This window comes from Chiloscyllium plagiosum, unplaced genomic scaffold (genome assembly GCF_037043375.1).
Source record: "Chiloscyllium plagiosum isolate Xiang-an unplaced genomic scaffold, Cpla_swu_hap1 HiC_scaffold_31, whole genome shotgun sequence".
Lineage (NCBI taxonomy): Eukaryota > Metazoa > Chordata > Chondrichthyes > Orectolobiformes > Hemiscylliidae > Chiloscyllium > Chiloscyllium plagiosum.
The window spans coordinates 1,045,131-1,065,313 of NW_028270169.1; the positions used below are offsets into that span (position 1 = coordinate 1,045,131).

At 42.9% G+C, this 20,183-nt stretch overlaps 1 protein-coding gene across 15 annotated transcripts in view; it reads left to right on the forward strand.

Moving 5' to 3' along the window:
* The window catches only part of ncor1 (nuclear receptor corepressor 1), a 411,320-nt gene that overhangs the window by 148,792 nt on the left and 242,345 nt on the right, over positions 1-20,183 (forward strand). For all 15 annotated transcript variants that reach the window (XM_087977100.1, XM_087977101.1, XM_087977099.1 and 12 more), the window contains 5 exons: positions 2,486-2,552; positions 3,473-3,645; positions 11,736-11,826; positions 15,678-15,856; positions 16,253-16,307. In XM_087977100.1, coding sequence (XP_087833226.1) covers positions 2,486-2,552; positions 3,473-3,645; positions 11,736-11,826; positions 15,678-15,856; positions 16,253-16,307 — 565 coding nt within the window. The remainder of the gene's footprint in view (positions 1-2,485; positions 2,553-3,472; positions 3,646-11,735; positions 11,827-15,677; positions 15,857-16,252; positions 16,308-20,183) is intronic.

A 20,183-nucleotide genomic window follows, 5' to 3' on the forward strand; every position in this document is an offset into this window, starting at 1 on the left:
GCTGAAATCCATGTACATCGCATCCACTGCACTACCTTCATCAATGTGTTTTTGTCACATCTGCAAACAATTCAATAAGGCTTTTGAAGCATGACCTTCCCCCTCAAAGCCATGCTGACTATCCCTAATCAAACTATGATTTTCCAAGTAATCATAATTCCTGTGTCTCAGAATCCTCTCCAATACTTTGCCCACCACTGGCGTAAGGCTGACTGGTCCATAATTCCCAGGATTATCCATATTCCCATCCTTGAACAAGGCAATAACACTTGCCACCCTCCAATCATCTGGCACTACTCCAGGGGACAGTGAGGACGCAAATATCATCGCCAAAGGCGCAGCAGTCTCTTCCCTTGCTTCCTGTAGTAACTTTGAATATATCCTGTCTGCCCCAGGGGATTTGTGTATCCTATGTTTTTTAAAATTTTCAGCACATCCTCCTTCTTAACATAAACCTGTTCAAGCATATCAGTCTGTTTCACATTGTCCTCAGAAATGTCCAGGTCCCTCTCAGTAGTGAATACTGAAGTAAAGTATTCATGAAAGACATCCTCTACCTCCTGGGAAACCAGGCACAAGTTTCCTCCACTATCCCTGATTGGCTCTACCTTCACTCTGACCATCCTCCTGTTCCTCACATAAGTGTAGAATGCCTTACGGTTTTCCTTAATCCTCCCCGCTTAGCTTTTTCATGCCCCCTTCTAGCTGTCCTACGTCCATTCTTCACTTCCTTCCTGGCTACCTTGCAACCCTCCAGAGCTCGGTCTGATACTCGCCTCCTCACCTTTAAGTAAGCTTCCTTCTTCCTCTTGACTAGATGTTCTCACATCTCTTGTCACCCAAGGTTCCTTCACCCTACCAGGCCTTCCTTGCCTCATTGGGACAAACCTATCCATGACTATCAGCAAGTGCTCCCTAAACGACGTACACATTTCTGTCGTGCATTTCCCTGAGAACATCTGTTCTTAATTTAGGTGCCCAATTCCTGCCTAATAGTATTGTAATTCCCCCTCCCCAATTTAAATACTTTCCTACACCGCTTGCTCCTATCTCTCTCCATGACTATAGTTAAAGTCAGGGAGTTGTGATCACTGTCACCGAAATGCTGTCCCACCGAGAGATCTGACACCTGACCTGGTTCTTTCCAAGCACCAAATCCCAATATGGCCTTCCTGTAGTCGGCCTATCTACATATTGAGTCAGGAATCCTTCCTGGGCACACCTGACAAAAACTTGTCCATCCAAATTATTTGAACCAAGGAGGTTCCAATTGTTTTGAGGGAAGTAAAGTCACCCATGACAAGAGCCTTGTTATTTCTGCATTTTCCAAAATCTGCCTCCCAGTCTGCTCCTCCATGTCTCTGTTGCTTCTGTCAATCTATAGAATGCTCCCAATAAAGTGACTGCTCCCTTCCTGTTTCTGACTTCCACCCATACTGACTCTGTAGACAAACCTTCCCTGATGACCTCCCTTTCTGCAGCTGTGATACTGTCCCTGATTATCAATGCCACTCCACCCCCACCCATCCCCCACCCCCTTCCTTTTGAAGCAGCTCAACCCTGAAACATCCAACAACCATTCCTTCCCCCTGTAATATCCAAGTCTCTGTAATGGCTACGTCATAGAGCATGGAACAGTACTTGGAACTCGGTTCATCACCCTTATTCCTGATACTACCTTGTATTAAAATAACTACGCTTCAGCACATCACACTGACTGCAATTTTGCCTTATCAACTGTCTGGCCCTCCTCTCAGACTCTCTGCATGCCGTATCTGGCTGTTCACTAGTTACTCCACCCTCCAATCTGTAGCTCCGGTTCCCAACCTTCTGCCAAACTAGTTTAGACCCTCCTGAAGAGCTCTAGCAAACCTCCCGCCCAGGATGTTGGTTCCACTCCAGTCAGATGTAACCTGTCCTCTTTGTACAGGTCCCAGCTTCCCCAGAAGGTATCTAAATGATCCACATATCTGAAGCCCTCCCACCTACACCAGCCCTGCAGTCACATGTTCGTCTGCTGTCTGTTCCTAGCAATCCTGAGATTACTGCTCCTCCTGCCTTTTACCTTCCAGCTTAACTCCCTATATTCTTTTTTCAGGTCCTCATCCCTTTTCCTAGCTATGTCATTGGTACCTATGTGTACCACAACTTCTGGCTGCTCTCCCTCCTTAAGAATCCTGTAGACTCTATCTGAGACATCCCTGACGCACTCCGGAGGCAATATACCATCCAGGAGTCTTGTTTGCGACCACAGAATCTCCTGTCTGTTCCTCTGATCGTTGAATCCTGTTCTTGTTGCTTCCTTTCTGAGCCACAGAGTCAGGCTCAGTGTCAGAGACCTGGCCGCTGAGGCTTTCCCCTTTAATGTAATTATGTACCTCTGTTTTTTTTAATCCCATGCATGTTAGCAACCCTATTGTTAAAACTCTTTTGCCAAATCTAGATTATTCATTGCCTAATACTTTTGCATATGTTTCTATTTTAGGAACCAAATAATGAGGAAAAAATTGATTCTTTTTTTCAAGAGGAGAAACCATGCTCGCAAACAAAGGGTATGCTATGATTCTTGAATTTTTTTTAAAGCTTAATTATGAATGACATTGTGATAACACCATCCCCTCCAAGTTTCCATCCAAGCCACTCATTATCCTGACTTGGAAATACATTGCAATAATTACACTGTTGCCTGGCCAAAAATCTGAAACTCCCGCCTTTAGATCATTGTGGGCATCCCAACACCGTGTGGACTGCACTAGTTCAGGAAGACACCACATTCTCTAGGGCAATTATTATGCATATGTCTTTGAGACAAGAGATCAGTCATGATCACATTGAATGATGGAGCGGCTTGAAAAGCTGAATGGCCTCCCCCTGCTCCTAGTGTCTATATTTTGAGGCAACGATGAGAAAAGAACACAAGTTTCACAGCAACAGATGACATTGTGACTTTGTTTTTATTTAACTTGGTGTTACTGAGATTTCAGAGAGTAAGGTTTTATATGTATAGGAGAAAGCGTTCATCTTTGGCTTCTTATTATGCTCACTAATTGCTTTTAATTGTTTTCCGTGAGTCTACCTATGATTTCATTTTGCAATTTCCAGTCCTGAATATTGATGTTTTTCTGATTAAAGCTGTTGGAAAAGCTGATTGCTATTGTGTTTCATAGTTTCCTAAGCATCTAATCTTATTTTCTTCCCCCTCTGCAATTATTTCACTACTTTAGATTTTACTGTCCCTTAATCCTGTTTGCGGTTTGGTCCTTAAGTTGAGTTAATCCATCTGCCAAAAATGAGATGAGGACAGCAAAATGTGGTCCACCCAGTGATATTCTCTTATTCCCCTTAATCTCCTAATGCTATATAAATCACTCTTTCGGTGCAAAAACCTACTGGTGTCTCATAGTGCAGAAGCACAATGCTGCCAGTTTTCCAGTATTAATTGTCCGCTTCATTTGTGATACCTGTTTTTCAGGAACAGAAGATCTGCCAGCGTTATGACCAGCTGATGGAGGTGTGGGAAAAAAAAGTAGAAAGAATAGAAAACAACCCCCGGCGGAAGGCCAAGGAGAGCAAGACTAGGGAGTATTATGAGAAACAGTTCCCTGAAATCCGCAAGCAAAGGGAACAGCAGGAACGATTTCAAAGGTAATGGTTAGGTCTAAATATGCTCGTTAATCATGTCCCTAGATGGTCAGCATGGGAAAAGCAACAATATCTCTTGTGTCCACTCCCACACTCAGTCTCTCCCCTCACGCTTCACTTGCTTTCTATCTTTCACTCTCCCCACCCCTGTCCCTTTTGGTCTTCCCTGATCCTCACAACCTCTGTATCAACCTTCCTCTCAAAATCTAAAATAAAAGGAATTTACAGAGCTTGACATTAGGATACTCACAGGAGCAGGGGGATTTGGGGATGCTGGTCTGCAGATCCCTGAAGGCAACAAGACAGATTAATAGGCTATTTAAGGCATAGGAAGCTTTATCAATTGTGAAATAAATCAGAAGAGCAGAGAGGTTATGTTGGAGTTATGAGAAGCTGAAGTACTGTGTGCAGTTCTGGTCACCTGTCGGAAGGAATTTGGTTGCGCTGGAAAGAGTGCACAGGAGGTTCATCAGGATGTTGCCTGGAAAGAACCTTTTAGCTATGAAGAGAAACTGGATAAGCTCAGGCTGTTTTCTTTAGAGCAGGAACGACTGATAGGGGATCTGTTAGGGGTTTATAAGATTGAGGGCATAGTCCGTGTGGATAGAAAACGTTCCCTTAGTTGAAGGGTCTATCTCAAGTGAACCATTGTTTAAAATGAAAGGCAGGATTTTTTGGTTGGCTTTGAGGAAAGGTGTTTTCACCTACAGGGTAATGGGAATCGAGAATGCACTACCTGGGAGGACAGTTGAGATGGAAAACATCAACCTTTGTTTAAAAAAGAGTGGATGAGCAGTTGAAATGTTGTAATACCCAACGCTCTGGGCCTGGAGCTGGAAAGTAGAACCTTTTTCATATTCACTCATGGGACATCGACGTTGCTGTCTGGCCAGCATTTCATTGTCTGTCCCTTGTTGCCCTTGAGAAGATGGTGGTAAACTGGTGCCTTGAACTGCTGCATTCCATGTTCTGTCGGTTGACCCATAATGCCTTTAGGAAGGGACTTCCAGGATTTTGATCCACTGATGGTGAAGGAACAGGAATACATTTCCAAGTCAGGATGGTGATTGGCTTGGAGGGAAACTTGCAGGTGATTGTGGGTTTGGAAGGTGCTAAGTTCTTTGAATTTCTGCAGTGCATCTTGTAAATCGTTCACACTGCTGCTACTAACTAATATATGAGAGGTCTGTTCATAAATCTGATAAAAGCAAGGAAGTAACTGTTGTTGAATCTGTTCATACATGTATTCAAACTTTTCTATCTTCTGCCCAATGGAAGAGAGCATAACGGGTAGGAGGAGTCTTTGATTATGTTGGTTGCTTTCCCAAGGCAGCGAGAAGTATAGATGGAGTCATTGGAGGTTTGTGTGATGGACTGGGCAGTGTTCATGACTCTGTAGTTTCAGGCAGCCTTGGAAGGAGCAATTGCCATACCACACTAATATGTCTGGATAGGATGGTTTTTATGGTGCATCTACAACAATCGGTAACAATCTTTGTGGACATGCTGAATTTCTTCATCTCCTGCAGAAGTAGAGATGTTCGTGTGCTTGCTTGACTTATGTGTCAATGTGGGTGGACTAGGGCATATTGCTGGTGATCATCATTCCTGGGAACTTGATGCTGTCGACCATCTCCACCTCATCACCATTGATGCTGACAGTCCTGGAGTCAATGACTGTTTTGCTGACATTGATGGAGAGATTGTTGTCTTTACACCTTGATGCTAGTAGGGAGTATTCCATCATGCTGTAGATGTGGACAGGCTTTGGGGAGTCAGGAGGTGAGTTACTCACTGCAGGATTCCTTTGGCCTCTTTTAAGCACCGTTTAGGTGATGAGTTGAGTTTCTGGTCAATGGTAACCCCAAGAATGTTGATAGTGGGGTTTCAGTGACAGTATGACACAAAATGTCAAGGGATAATGATTAGATTGACTCTAATTGGAGATGGTTATTGCCTAGCACTTGTGTGACGTGAATGCAACTTGTCACTTATCAGCTCAAACCTGGATATTGTCCAGATCTTGTTGCATTTGTTCATGGACTGCTTCAGTTTCTGAGGAGTAACTGAAAATTTGCAATCATTGGCGAATGTCCCCACTTCTGACCTTATGGTGGAGGAAAGGTCATTGATGGAACAACTGTAGATGATTGGGCCTAGGACACGACACTGAGGAACTTCTGCAGGGATGTCTTGGAACTGAGATAACTGACCTCCACTAATCACAACAATCTCCCTATATGCTAGGTATGACTCCAACCAATGGCGAATTGCTCCCCAATACCCATTGATTCCAGTTTTGCTAGTGCTACTTGATGTCACAGTCGATTGAATGCATCCTCGATGTCAAGGGCTGTCACTCGCTCTTCGTGTCATTGAACACGTTATTGCTGAGCAGGTGCTGCTTGATAGCACTATTAATGACACCTTCCATCACTCTACCGCTGATGGGGTGGTAATTGGTGGGGGGGTTGGATTTGTCCTTTTTTTGTATATAGGACATACCTGGGCAATTTTCCACATTGTCTGGTAGATCCCAGTGTTGTAACAATACTAGAATGTCTAGGCAAGGGGAGCAATTCTGGAGCACAAATCTTCAGTATTATTGCAGGAATATTGGTCAGGGCCCATTGTCTTTGCAGGATCCAGTGCTTACATCTTTTTTCTTGATATCATGTTGAATGAATCGAATTGACTGATGACTGTCACGCTGGGAACCATTGGAGGAGACTGAAATAGATCATCAACTTGGCACTTCTTGCTGAAGATTGCTGTAAATGTTTTCGCCTTTTGCTGGAATATAATGCTGCTATTGCTCGCCACATGGATACCCAGCCTTGTGTTGAGAGATTTGTTCAAAGTCTGTCCCATTAGCACGGTGATAGTGCCACACATCACAATGCAAAGTATTCTCAATGTGAAGGCAAGACTTCATCTCCACAGGGACTGTATGCTGAGCACTCTTACTGGTACTGTCATGGACAGATGCATTTGCAGCTAGCAAATTGATACGAATGAGATAGAGTATGTTTTTGCCTCTTGTTGATTTCCTCACCAATTTCCGCAGACCTAGCATTGCTGCGGAGCTGCTGCTGCTGGTGGACATGGAAATTCCCCAGCCACAGTATATTATGCACCCTTGGCACCCTCAGTTCTTCATTTCATGTTTGTTCAATGTGGAGGAGTACAGATTCATCAGCTGAGGGAAAATAGTAAGTGATAATCAGGAGGAAGTTTTCTTGCCCATGCTTAACTTGAATCTGAGACTTTGTGGAGTTTGGAATCATAGTTAAGGACTCCTAAGGGCAGCTTCCTCCCAACTGTCTACCACTGTGCTGCCATATCTGCTGGGTCTGTCCTACAGGTTGGGACAGGACATATTCAGGAATGATGATGGTGTCAGATATGATTTCGTGTGTATGCTTACCGTCCATTGCCAGCGGTGGTTCACAGCTGTCAAAGTGCCCTGATGTGCTATGCATTATGGGGTAAAAACAATGACTGCAGATGCTGGAAACCAGATTCTGGATTAGTGGGCCTCCTTCACTGCCGCTCCCTCACCACCAGACGCCTGGAGGAAGAACGCCTCATCTTCCGCCTCGGAACACTTCAACCCCAGGGCATCAATGTGGACTTCAACAGTTTCCTCATTTCCCCTTTCCCACCTCACCCTAGTTCCAAACGTCCAGCTCAGCACTGTTCCCATGACTTGTCCTACCTGCCTATCCTTTTCCACCTATCCACTCCACCCTCTCCTCCCTGACCTATCACCTTCATCCCCTCCCCCACTCACCTATTGTACTCTATGCTACTTTCTCCCCACCCCCACCCTCCTCTAGCTTATCTCTCCACGCTTCAGGCTCTCTGCTTTTATTCCTGATGAAGGGCTTTTGCCCGAAACGTCGATTTCGCTGCTCTTTGGGTGCTGTGCATTATGTTAAAGACAGAGAAGAAATAATGAGCCATGTAAGAAAAGTGCACATTAATCATGGTTTATTTCGCTGCACATGTAGGCTGTGTGGTTCAGATTGGCAAATCTAGCTGAGAAAATGAGTGTGCAGTGTGTACTGGGCATTTTCTTAGAGTGGTGTGTTTTAGAGTCAGCTGATGAGCAAGTTATTCAGGGCATTATAATGAAGAATGGAACAAGATTCATCAATAAATCTATTGTAAAGTAACATCCAAGTGACAACAATCATAACATGATACAACTTTGCATTGAGTTTGAAGGGGTCAAATATGGGTGTCAGAATCATGTTTAAATCTGAATGAAGGCAATTATAAAGGTACGAAGGCATAACTAGTTATGTAAACAGTGAAACTGGTTTAAAAGGTATAATAGTAGTGATGCAATGGCAGAGTTTTAAGGAGATCTGTAAATTCTTGGCAAAAATTCATCTCAATTTGAGAAGAATGCATTATCCACAGTTCAACAAGATTAAGTGGTATCGGATTGAAAGACGCGCTGTACAAATCTGCAAAGATTAGTGGTAGATTAGAAGATTTGTCCAATTTTAAGATCAGCAAAAGTTGGCTAAGGTCATGAACGTAGAGTTTGAGAAAAAAAAACTAAAATGTAAAAACATGAGTTCTACCAATATTTAAAATAGAAAAATTGTAACTAAAGCTATTGCTCGTCCTGTCGAGCGTGTCTGAGTTTGACACATACACATGCGTAAAGAATTAGTTAGCAAACAGGAAGCAGATAGAGATAAATATCTGTTTTAGTTGTCAGGCTATAACTAATGATGTGTTGCAGGGATTAGTGTTAGGGCTTGAACTATTTACAAACCATATCAATGATGTGATTGCAAGGGCTGAATGTATCATATCTACATTTGCCAATGACGCCAAGATAGGCAGGAAGGAAATTTATCAAGGTAGAGCATTGGGAAAGAGATGAGGTTTGTTAATGAGTGCACAAAAATGTGGCAGATGTAGTATGATATGAAAAAGTGGTTGTTATGGGGGACTTTAACTTTCCTGATATTGATTGGGAAAGCTATAGCTCAAGTTCGTTAGATGGGTCAGTGTTTGTCCAATGTGTGCAGGAGGGTTTCCTGACACAATATGTAGATAGGCCAACAAGAGGTGAGGTCATACTGGATTTGGTTCTGGGTAATGAACCAGGCCAGGTGTTAGAATTAGAGGTAGGTGAGCACTTTGGGGACAGTGACCACAATTCGGTGACTTTCACTCTAGTGATGGAGAGGGATAAGTGTGCACTACAGGGCAAGAGTTATAGCTGGGGGCAGGGAAGTTATGATGCGGTGAGGCATGACTTAGGATGTGTGGCTTGGAAAAGTAAGCTTCAAGGCAAGGGCGTAATTGATATGTGGAGCTTGTTCAAGGAGCAACTATTGAGTATCCTTGATAAGTATGTACCCGTCAGGCAGGTAGGAAAGGGTCGTGTGAGGGAGCCGTGGTTTAATAAGGAATTGGAATCCCTTGTTAAATGGAAGAGGGCGGCCTATGTAAAGATGAGGCTTGAAGGTTCAGTTGGGGCGATTGAGAGTTATAAGGTAGCTAGGAAGGATCTGAAGAGAGAGCTAAGAGCAGCAAGGAGGGGACATGAAAGGTCCTTAGTTGGTAGGATTAGGGAAAACCCTAAGGCTTTCTATAGGTATGTCAGGAATAAAAGAATGACTAGGGTAGGAATAGGTCCAGTCAAGGATAGTAGTGGGAAGTTGCGTGTGGAGGCTGAAGAGATTGGGGAGACACTGAATGAATACTTTTCGTCAGTATTCAATCAGGAACAGGACATTGTTGTCAATGTGAATACTGAGTCACAATTAAGTAGAATGGATGGCTTTGAGGTATGTAGAGAAGAGGTGTTGGAAATTCTGGAAAGGGTGAAAATAGAGAAGTCCCCTGGGCCTGATGGCATCTATCCTAGGATTCTCTGGGAAGCAAGGGAGGAGATTGCAGAGCCATTGGCCTTGATTTTTATGTCCTCGTTGTCTACAGGAGTAGTGCCAGAAGATTGGAGGCTAGCAAATGTGGTTCCCTTGTTCGAGAAGGGGAGTAGGGATAACCCTAATAACTATAGGCCGCTGAGTCTCACTTCTGTTGTGGGCAAAATCTTAGAGAGAATTGTAAGGGATAGGATTTATGAACATCTGGATATAATAATGTGATCAAGGATAGTCAGCATGGTTTTGTGAAGGGCAGGTCGTGCCTCACAAACCTTATTGAATTCTTTGAGAAGGTGACTAAGGAGGTGGACGAGGGGAAAGCGGTAGATGTGGTGTATATGGATTTTAGTAAGGCGTTTAATAAGGTTCCCCATGGTAGACTACTGCAAAAAATACGGAGGTATGGCATTGAGGGTGAGTTGGAGGTTTGGATTAGGAGTTGGCTGGCTGGAAGAAGACAGAGGGTAGTAGTTGATGGCAAAGGTTCATCGTGGAGTGCCGTCACTAGCGGTGTTCCGCAAGGATCTGTTTTGGGACCATTGCTGTTTGTCATTTTTATAAATGACCTGGAGGAGGGGCTAGAAGGTTGGGTGAGCAAGTTTGCAGATGATACGAAAGTCGGAGGAGTTGTTGACAATGAGGAAGGATGTGGCAGGTTACAGCGGGATATAGATAAGCTGCAGAACTTGGCAGAAGGTGGCAAATGGAGTTCAATGTAGCTAAGTGTGAGGTGATTCACTTTGGTAAGAGTAACAAAAAGATTGGGTACTGGGCTAATGGTCGGATACTTGGTAGTGTGGATGAGCAGAGGGATCTTAGTGTCCATGTACACAGATCTTTGAAAGTTGCCACCCAGGTAAATAGTGCGGTGAAGAAGGCATATGGCGTACTGGCTTTTATTGGTAGAGGAATTGAGATCCGGAGTACTGAGGTCATGTTGCAGTTGTATAAGACTCTGGTGCGGCCGCATCTGGAGTATTGTGTGCAGTTTTGGTCGCCATACTATAGGAAGGATGTGGAGGCACTGGAACGGGTGCAGAGGAGGTTTACCAGGATGTTGCCTGGTATGGTAGGAAGATGTATGAGGAAAGGCTGAGGCACTTGGGGTTGTTTTCATTGGAGAAAAGAAGGTTTAGGGGTGACTTGAAAGAGGGGTACAAGATTACATTACATTACATTACAGTGTAGAAACAGGCCCTTCGGCCCAACAAGTCCACACCGACCCGCCGAAGCGAAACCCACCCATACCCCTACATTTACCCCTTACCTAACACTACGGGCAATTTAGCATGGCCAATTCACCTGACCCTGCACATCTTTTTGGACTGTGGGAGGAAACCGGAGCACCCGGAGGAAACCCACACAGACACGGGGAGAACGTGCAAACTCCACACAGTCAGTCGCCTGAGGCGGGAATTGAACCCGGGTCTCAGGCGCTGTGAGGCAGCAGTGCTAACCACTGTGCCACCGTGCCGCCCACCAAGATGATTAGGGGTTTAGATAGGGTCGACAGTGAGAATCTTTTTCCACGTATGGAGTCAGCTATTACAAGGGGGCATAGCTTTAAATTAAGGGGGGGTAGGTATAGGACAGATGTTAGGGGTAGGTTCTTTACTCAGCGAGTCGTGAGTCGTGTGGTGCAAGATACTATGGCTGAATGACTGCTTTTTCCCCACGCTATGTCATTAAAAAGTACAGATTTGTTTTCTCAACAGAGACAACCTTCTCCCAGATTGTAGACTAATCTCTAACCTCCAAATTTGAGTCAATTGTGGCTCAAAGAACCTCTGGTTCTCAAACCTGTTTCATTGCATCAGACCGTTGAATCAGTTGGTGATTTAGCTTGAGATTCTCGTCCATTTCTGGTCAATGGATAGAAGATCCAGCTCATAATGTCAAAGAGTGCTGTAGACCAAGTAATGCATCAAATCGTCACTGTTCATTCATTGATTAAGTAGCTTCAAAACAACAGAGGTCATCTGAATTCTCCCTGTTACATAATCTCCAAGAAAGATTCCTTAAAGTGCATACTGTGATTTCAGAATAGACTAATGAAGAAAATATTAGCTTTTCGTTACAAATGTACAACCAATCTCAACACGGCTGTGACATGTAATGTGTTGTTCATCACAGTTTAAAATATTTTTGGTAAAATATGCAATTGCTTTGTCTTTTCAGAGTGGGACAGAGGGGAGCTGGGCTTCCAGCAACTATAGCGAGGAGCGAGCATGAGATTTCAGAAATTATCGATGGACTTTCTGAACAGGAGGTCAGGTGTTCCTTTGAGTCAATTTCATCCGTTAATGTAGACAGTTTGGGTTTCTGTCACGATTTCACCCATTAATAGAGAAGCATCATCTTGTAATGTATTTTAAATAGGTGAAAATGGGAAGGCTGTAAAAAGAACAAAAGGTCTGTGAAAGGGGGCAAAGATCATGCTCTGAAATTGTTAAATTTGATGTCATAATCAAAGGCTGTAAAGTTTCTAACTGAAAGATGAGGTGCTATTACACAAGCCTGCAATGAACCTCACTGGAGCACGACAGGAAGCTGAAGTTGCAGAGCTCTCTGTGAGAGCAAGGTGGAGATTTAAGATTAAAAATCACACAATACCAAGTTATAGTCCAACAGGTTTATTTGGAAGCACTAGCTTTTGGAGTTTTGCTCCTTCATCAGGTAACTGTGGAGCAGGATCGTTAGACTGAATTTGTATCAAAAGATTACAGTGTCATGCAACTGAAATGATATAGGGTCATAGAGACGTACAGCATGGAAACAGACCCTTCAGTCCAACTCGTCCATGCCGACCAGATATCCCAACCTAATCTAGTCCCACCTGCCAGCACCCGGCCCATATCCCTCCAAACCCTTCCTATTCATATACCCATCCAAATGCCTTTTAAATGTTGAAATTGTACCAGCCTCCACCACTTCCTCTGGCAGCTCATTCCATACACGCACCACCCTCTGTGTGAAAAAGCTGCCTCTTAGATCTCTTTTATATCTTTCCCCTTTCACCCTAAACCTATGCCCTCTAGTTCTGGACTCCTCCACCCCAGGGAAAAGACTTTGTCTATTTATCCTATCCATGCCCCTCACGATTTATAAACCTCTATGAGGTCACCCCTCAGCCTCCTACGCTTCAGGGAAAACAGCCCCATCCTGTTCAGCCTCTCCTTATAGCTCAAGTCCTCCAACCCTGGCAACATCTTGTAAATTTTTTTAAACCTTTCAAGTTTCACAACATCCTTCCAATAGGAAGGGATATACTGAACAAACCTAGACTGCTGTTAAATCTTTCATCTTTTAGAATGGGTTGCAGGTTTCGGTTCCTTAATACGTAAATTCCAGAGTTGCTTTTAAGTCACATTCTTGAGATAACTTAAGGTTTTATTTTTAAAAAAAGCTGACATCTCAGCTCAGACAGTGCATTAAGGGTGTGAGGTTTGACTCTGTCTGTCTATCCCAATTTTGAGTCAGACTTGTTCTATTTCCAAAGTAGGAATTCATAAAATATTACATCGATTGGCTACCTGCAGATTGTGCACTTTTTGGGCAAAGAGAATTCATCTGTGAGTACAATTCTGCAAATGCACCCTATAGGTTTATATGTGTGCACAAGTGCATGAGAGAGAGAGAGAAAGTGTGCATGCGCGTGTCTAAGTGCGCATGAAAGTGTGTGTTTGTGTGCACGCTTGGTAGTGTGTGTGTGAGTGAGAGAGAGATGGAGTATAAGCCTTGACAGTGTGTGTGCATGCTCTCTGAAAGCTAGTCCTCCCAAGTAAACCTGTTAGACTATAACCTGGTGTTGTGTGATTTTTGACTTTGTCCACCCAGTCCACCGCCAGCTCCTCTACATCAAGATTTAAGATGGCAATCGATTGGAAACTTTGAGTCACTGTAGTGAACTAAACCCCAGTGAGAAGAGAGCACACTGTGAGCAACGAATACAGTATAGTAATTTTTAAAGCAGTGCAAGTAAATCGCTTGGGATGCTTTGGTGAGAAGAAAGGTAAAAGGGGCAACTGTTCCATCTCCTGCAATTTTGTTGAAAGGTGTCATGGGAAGGAATATTAATATGTATGATAGAGGAATTCCTCTGCTTTAAATCGATCATCCAGCTCCATTTCTGCCACCTCCAGCCTGACGTTACTGCCAAATCTTTCCCTGCCCTACACTTTCAGTATTCTGCCAGGTCTCCTCCTTATGTAGCACCCTGGCCCACATTTTGGTAATTTCCAATGCTCCCTCCTGTTATCCTGCAAGTGCAAGAGATGCAACATCTGCCACTATACTTCCTCTGACTGCATTGTGCAAAACCCCAAATATTGTTTCCAGGTGAAGCAGTATTTTACATGTACTTTTTTCCAGTTTAGTATGCTGTATTCTTTACTCATAATGTTTTGGGAAGATCAGCTGTTCATGACCCTGAGCTTCCAGTCACTATCGTTTTAATTTTTCTCCTTGGTCTCACACTAACTCCCTCTAGTCCTCTTTCAGTGAAACTTCTGGAGGAGCACTTCATCTCTCCATTAAGCTTTTTGCAATTATAGTGAACCCTTAATAGCTGCTGCTGTTAATCAGTAATTGAGTTGTTATTTTTCTCAGGTTGTGTTATTCCCTGTTCACTGGTGGTAGACCATAAGCTACCAAGGATTACAAGCCTGCAGTAGCTAGATGCTTTTTGTGGCTTAATTGTTAAGGAAAAAAATCAATTGAAGATCAGGAAAGGATATTGAATGCAAAAACAGAAAGTGCTGGAAAAACTCAGGAGGCCTTGCAACCTCTGTAGTGAGAGAAACAGAATTAGTTTTAAGTCAAATGGCCATTCAAAGGAACAGCGACTGGACTGGAAATCTCAACTCTTGTTTCTCTCTCCACAGATGCTGCCAAACCTCCTGAATTTCTCCAGCACTTGGGATTTTTTTTGTGTTTGCAATTCTTTTGTTCAAAGTTTGTGCGAAGATTTGTAGCTCGGGTGCTCGTTGTTGTGGTTCTGTTCGCCGAGCTGGAAGTTTTTGTTGCAAACGTTTCGTCCCCTGGCTAGGCGACATCATCAGTGCTTGGGAGCCTCCTGCGAAGCACTTCTTTGATGTTTCCTCCGGTGTTTATAGTGGTCTGTCCCTGCCGCTTCCGGTTGTCAGTTTCAGCTGTCCGCTGTAGTGGTTGGTATATTGGGTCCAGGTCGATGTGTTTGTTGATGGAGTTTGTGGATGAATGCCATGCCTCTAGGAATTCCCTGGCTGTTGTCTGTCTGGCTTGCCCTATGATAGTAGTGTTGTCCCAGTCGAATTCATGTTGCTTATTGTCTGCGCGTGTGGCTACTTCGGATAGCTGGTTGTGTCGTTTCGTGGCTAGTTGATGTTCATGTATGCGGATTGTTAGCTGTCTTCCTGTTTGTCCTATATAGTGTTTTGTGCAGTCCTTGCATGGTATTTTGTACACTACAAAATAGTAGTGTACAAAATACCATGCAAGGACTGCACAAAACACTATATCGGACAAACAGGAAGACAGCTAACAATCCGCATAATCAACTAGCCACGAAACGACACGACCAGCTATCCTTAGTAGCCACACACGCAGACAACAAGCAACATGAATTCGACTGGGACAACACTACTATCATAGGGCAAGCCAGACAGAGAACAGCCAGGGAATTCCTAGAGGCATGGCATTCATCCACAAACTCCATCAACAAACACATCGACCTGGACCCAATATACCAACCACTACAGCGGACAGCTGAAACTGACAACCGGAAGCGGCAGGGACAGACCACTATAAACACCGGAGGAAACATCAAAGAAGCGCTTCGCAGGAGGCTCCCAAGCACTGATGATGTCGCCTAGCCAGGGGATGAAACGTTTGCAACAAAAACTTCCAGCTCGGCGAACAGCACCACAACATTCTTTTGTTCTTTGTTTTTGTTTAGTGGATATTGAACATTTTGGTTATTTATAATTAATCTATTCAGATATTCTTATCTGGGACCTTCTAAGCCAGAGGTAGGGGCACTACCATTGCACCACAAGACCCTTGCAAATAGGTAACAAAACATCTGAATGTCAAACTACAAGGGTATCTGGTCAATAAAATCCATTGGATGATTTATTGCAGAATAATGAGAAGCAGATGAGGCAACTTTCTGTGATTCCTCCGATGATGTACGACACAGAGCAGCGAAGAGTGAAATTCTTGAACATGAATGGAGTAATGGATGATCCCATGAGAGTATACAAGGAACGGCAGTTCATAAACGTCTGGTCTGAGCATGAGAAGGAGATCTTCAAAGAGAAGTAATTATAGTCTGATAACCACTCAAAACTAATGTCTTTAAAAAGTAGAACATTTGCAACATGGGAGCTTTTGATGACATTGAAGTTGTGGCATGAAATTAGTTCAGCACTGACCTTAAACAATTCTTATGGTTCACTTGTAAATATGTTGCCAGAACTGGCTGTGCCATCACTTTTAATGTTTTGACTTTGACACTAGTGGTGGGTTGCGACAGAGGGATTAAAATGGTTTATGTACTTTCCTTGTTGGTGCAATATAATGACAACTGTAAGTTAATGAATAACTTACTGATCTTTCTGCCAGACACTGACATAGGAGATGAGCAATTGAGTTTTCATTGCACTTTTACCTTTCAGGTGATTGTGTTACTGATCAAAGACTTCTGTTTTCAATAGGTTTGTTCAACACCCAAAAAACTTTGGTTTGATAGCATCTTACCTGGAAAGAAAGGTAAGAAGACTCATTAAACATCTATTTTCTGAACAAAAACATAGAATTTTCTTTTACTTTTTCTTATGTTACCTTTAAATGATTTATTTGAAGTCCATTCGCACAGCTCACCGCAGTGAGTGAATCAATTGCTGGGTATAATACACTTTGATATAAATTTTTTCACATTTGTTGAAATTTGTTATAACATGTTTTACTTCATCTTATCAACACAAACTCTCTTTCTCTCCATTGCCTCCTCTTTTTCTCCCTGTCTCTTTCTTTCTTCCTTACTTCACCTCTTTCTCAAGCAGTGAAAATTTAATTGTTTCCAAAGCTGAAACTTATTAATTAGATGCAAATTGTATGCTTGTTGGAAATAGGATTGGTAATATTGGATCTATTTATCCACCTATCCACCTATGCACAGGTGGATAAAGTGGTCAAGAAGGCGTATAGTATGCTTGCCTTCATTGGATGGGGTATTGAATATAAGAGCTGGCAGGTCATGTTAAAATTATACAAGACACTGGTTCTGGCCGCATTTAGAATACTGTGTACAGTTCTGGTCGCCACATTACCAAAAGATGTGGACGCTTTGGAGAGGGTGCAGAGAAGGTTTACGAGGTTGTTGCCTGGTATGGAAGGTGCTAGCTATGAAGAGAGGTTGAGTAGGTTAGGTTGTTTTCATTAGAAAAAAGGAGATTGAGGGGGGACCTGATTGAGGTTTCCATAATTATGAAGGGTATAGATAGGTTGGATGGAGACGAGCTTTTTCCCAGGGTGAAGGATTCAATAACGAGAGGTCACGCTTTAATGGTGAGAGGTGGAAAGTTTAAGGGGGATACACGCGGCAAGTACTTTACACAGAGGGTGGTGGGCGTTTGGAACGGAATGCAAGCAGAGGTGGTAGAGGTAGGCACGGTAGATTCATTTAAGATGCATCTGGACAGATGAGTGAGTAGGTGGGGAGGAGAGGGATACAGATGCTTAGGAAGTGGGCGACAAGTTTAGACAGTAGATTTGGATCAGCTCAGGCTTGGAGGGCCGAAGGGCCTGTTCCTGGGCTGTAAATTCTTTTTGTTCTCCTTGGTTCTATTTAATTGGAGCTCTGTGTGCATCCTTTTGTTAGATCACTTGTGCTGACTAGTTTGCTTGAAATTGGCATGACGTTACTAGTGACATTTTAAATTTAAAAATTACAAGGTGTGTGTGTTGCAGAATTTGTTCATTTGCGGCAGCTGTATCTATGGTATTTGCTGTCGTCTGTAATGTTTTCAATTCCATCATAATCATAGTCTGTCAGTGGCAGTTGTGTAATGTTACAAAGAAAATCATCAAACTGTCTGATTCATTTGATTTCTTTGGCATGGGTGCTGGTTTTTCTCCTGCTTCTGTGTGGTCTGTTTGAAGCAGAAGGAAAATTGACCTTCGGAATGTTTGAACAATCTACAATTCATTTGCTTAGACAGAGTTAAAATTGCTTGGTCTGCAATTTTATCTTGATCAGTAGCCTGGAGACTGTTTAACAGCGGTGTCTTTGAATTAGAGGTTATTCCACATTGTGTTTTGGAAGAAATCCAAGTCTGTTTAAAGTTAACAATTAATACTGGAACTCTGTAGCTGTGTATAGCCCTGTTTACTTGTTTTGTTCTTGGGTAGCTCATTTTCTGTAAGGGAATCTTCTATCAGACTTGCCTAAAGCTTGCCTTATTTAAGGGTGCACTGTCTTTTTCTTAGATTCAAGGCTGACAAAATGTTTTAAATGTAGGTTGGTAAATGTCCCTCATGTCCGAGTAAAATTTAAGGTGTCAGATTTTGAAGTTCAGTGCAGGTAAAGGTTGACCAGTACAGACAGACACATGCACAACTTTGACCTGCTGTCACACTGTGCAGATAACTGGTAAAGTCCAAAAAGCCCCTTCACGAGAGTTACTCATCCTAACTGCATAGACTCTCCCATGGGTATGCACCTGAATGACACTAGCATGTAGAATGCTGACAGGTATTTGAAAACACCAATTGACTAGAAGAATCATTTGGCTAATAAATGAGAATGCAGAATGTAAACATTTTGCTGAACATGTGGTACAGTTGACTACTTAGGAGCGAGTAGTGAGATTCATTGCTGTGCCAGTTTTGCCACGATTCTGATGGAAGAATTAGCATTTGTATGAGAGGAATGAATGTGGTGGAGTCTTTGGCACATTCTGTGGCAGGTGGCATGTTGTCACAGATCATGATAAAATTATAAATGAAGGCTATCACTCAACTAATCTTAATTCATCCATCTAGAATGATGTTTGGGTTTCCCATTACAGGTAGTTCTCAGATAATGCGCGTTCCGGCAGTACAATTTACTTATAACGTTACTGAGGAATTACGGAATGGTATTTTCAAGAATGCTTACCTCTGTTCACAATAATGAGATTCCAGCAATGATCGTTTCAAGCACTTCATTCTGTGCTTGTGCCGAGGTCTCCATGCCATTTTGTGCATTCACGGATGTCAGCGCAGGTCTTCATGCCATTCCTATCCATCCAAGTATTTTGCATACATATTCATTTAATTGCTTATTGTTCTTTTCACTCGTATATTATCCAACTTCTTTATATTTTCTACTACTGCTCCTCAGTATTAAATCATCTGTAACCTTAACCAATTTGCAGTGAACGTTTGGAAAAAATGTTATTTATATCAATTCAGAAAATAATTGTGAAGTTGTTTTATTACCATTGGGTTGATGTTTTCCCTATGGTTGAAAAAGCAAGCATTTGAATTTCTTTACATTCTGTATTTTAGCTGATCAGAATGATGCTGATTTCAATATTTCCTACTTGTGTTGTGCAGTGACAAGTGAAATCCAGTGCTTTGATAGAGGAACACGTAGACTCCGAACTGGGTGAAGTTGAAGAATTGTAATCTGAGCCTGCCCACTCCATGCTTTTAAGCATCCCTATTGTACTGCCAACACCGATTCAATTTTGCTTCAATGCCCACCCTCAAACTCATCACCCCATGCTCAAATTACCTGTCACTGAGTCCAATGCTTCTTTCCATCTGCCAATTTGCATTTAACCAGTTACCATCTTGAATTAAAGATATGTTGCATATCTGAAGTTAGTAGTTGAATTTCATATACTTGTACTTGCCTTTTCCAGAAAGCTTAAAAGTGAAATAAGTTTCAATGTAGAGTCCATAGGTTTTCCTTCGTAGAGTGGGCAAATAGATGGTAGATGGCATTAAATTGTGAGAGAGACTCACGATTGGTGTGTTGCCTCCCAGGTGCCAGGGTTCTTGATGTCTCTGCTTGTGTTTTTGGGATCCTGGAGGGGGAAGGGGAGCATCCTCAAGTGGTGGTCCACATTGGCACCAGCGACATAGGTGAAAGAAAGGTGGGGATCTAAGGCAGAAATTCAGAGAGCTAGGGTGGAAGCTTAGAGCTAGAACAAACAGTTGTTATCTTTGGTTTGTTGCCCGTGCCTCGTGCTAGTGAAGTGAGGAACAGGGAGAGTGCGGAGCTAAACACATGGCTGCAGGGATAGTGCAGGAGGGAGGGTTTTGAATTCTTGGATAATTGGAGCTCTTTCTGGGGAAGGTGGAACCTCTACAAATGGAATGGTCTTCACCTGAACCAGAGGGGTACCAATATCCTTGGGAAATTTGCTAATGCTCTTCGGGGGATGGGGGGGTTTCAACTAATGCAGCAGGGGGATGGGAACCTGAATTGTCTTTCCACTGTACAGCAGATTCAGGACAGTGAGGTCAGTGATAGGTTTACATGGTCACAAGAGGGCACCGGCAATCAGGATGTTGGTTTGAAATGTGTGTACTTCAATACCAGGAGCATCCGAAATAAGGTGGGTGAACTTGCAGCATGGTTTAGTACCTGGGATT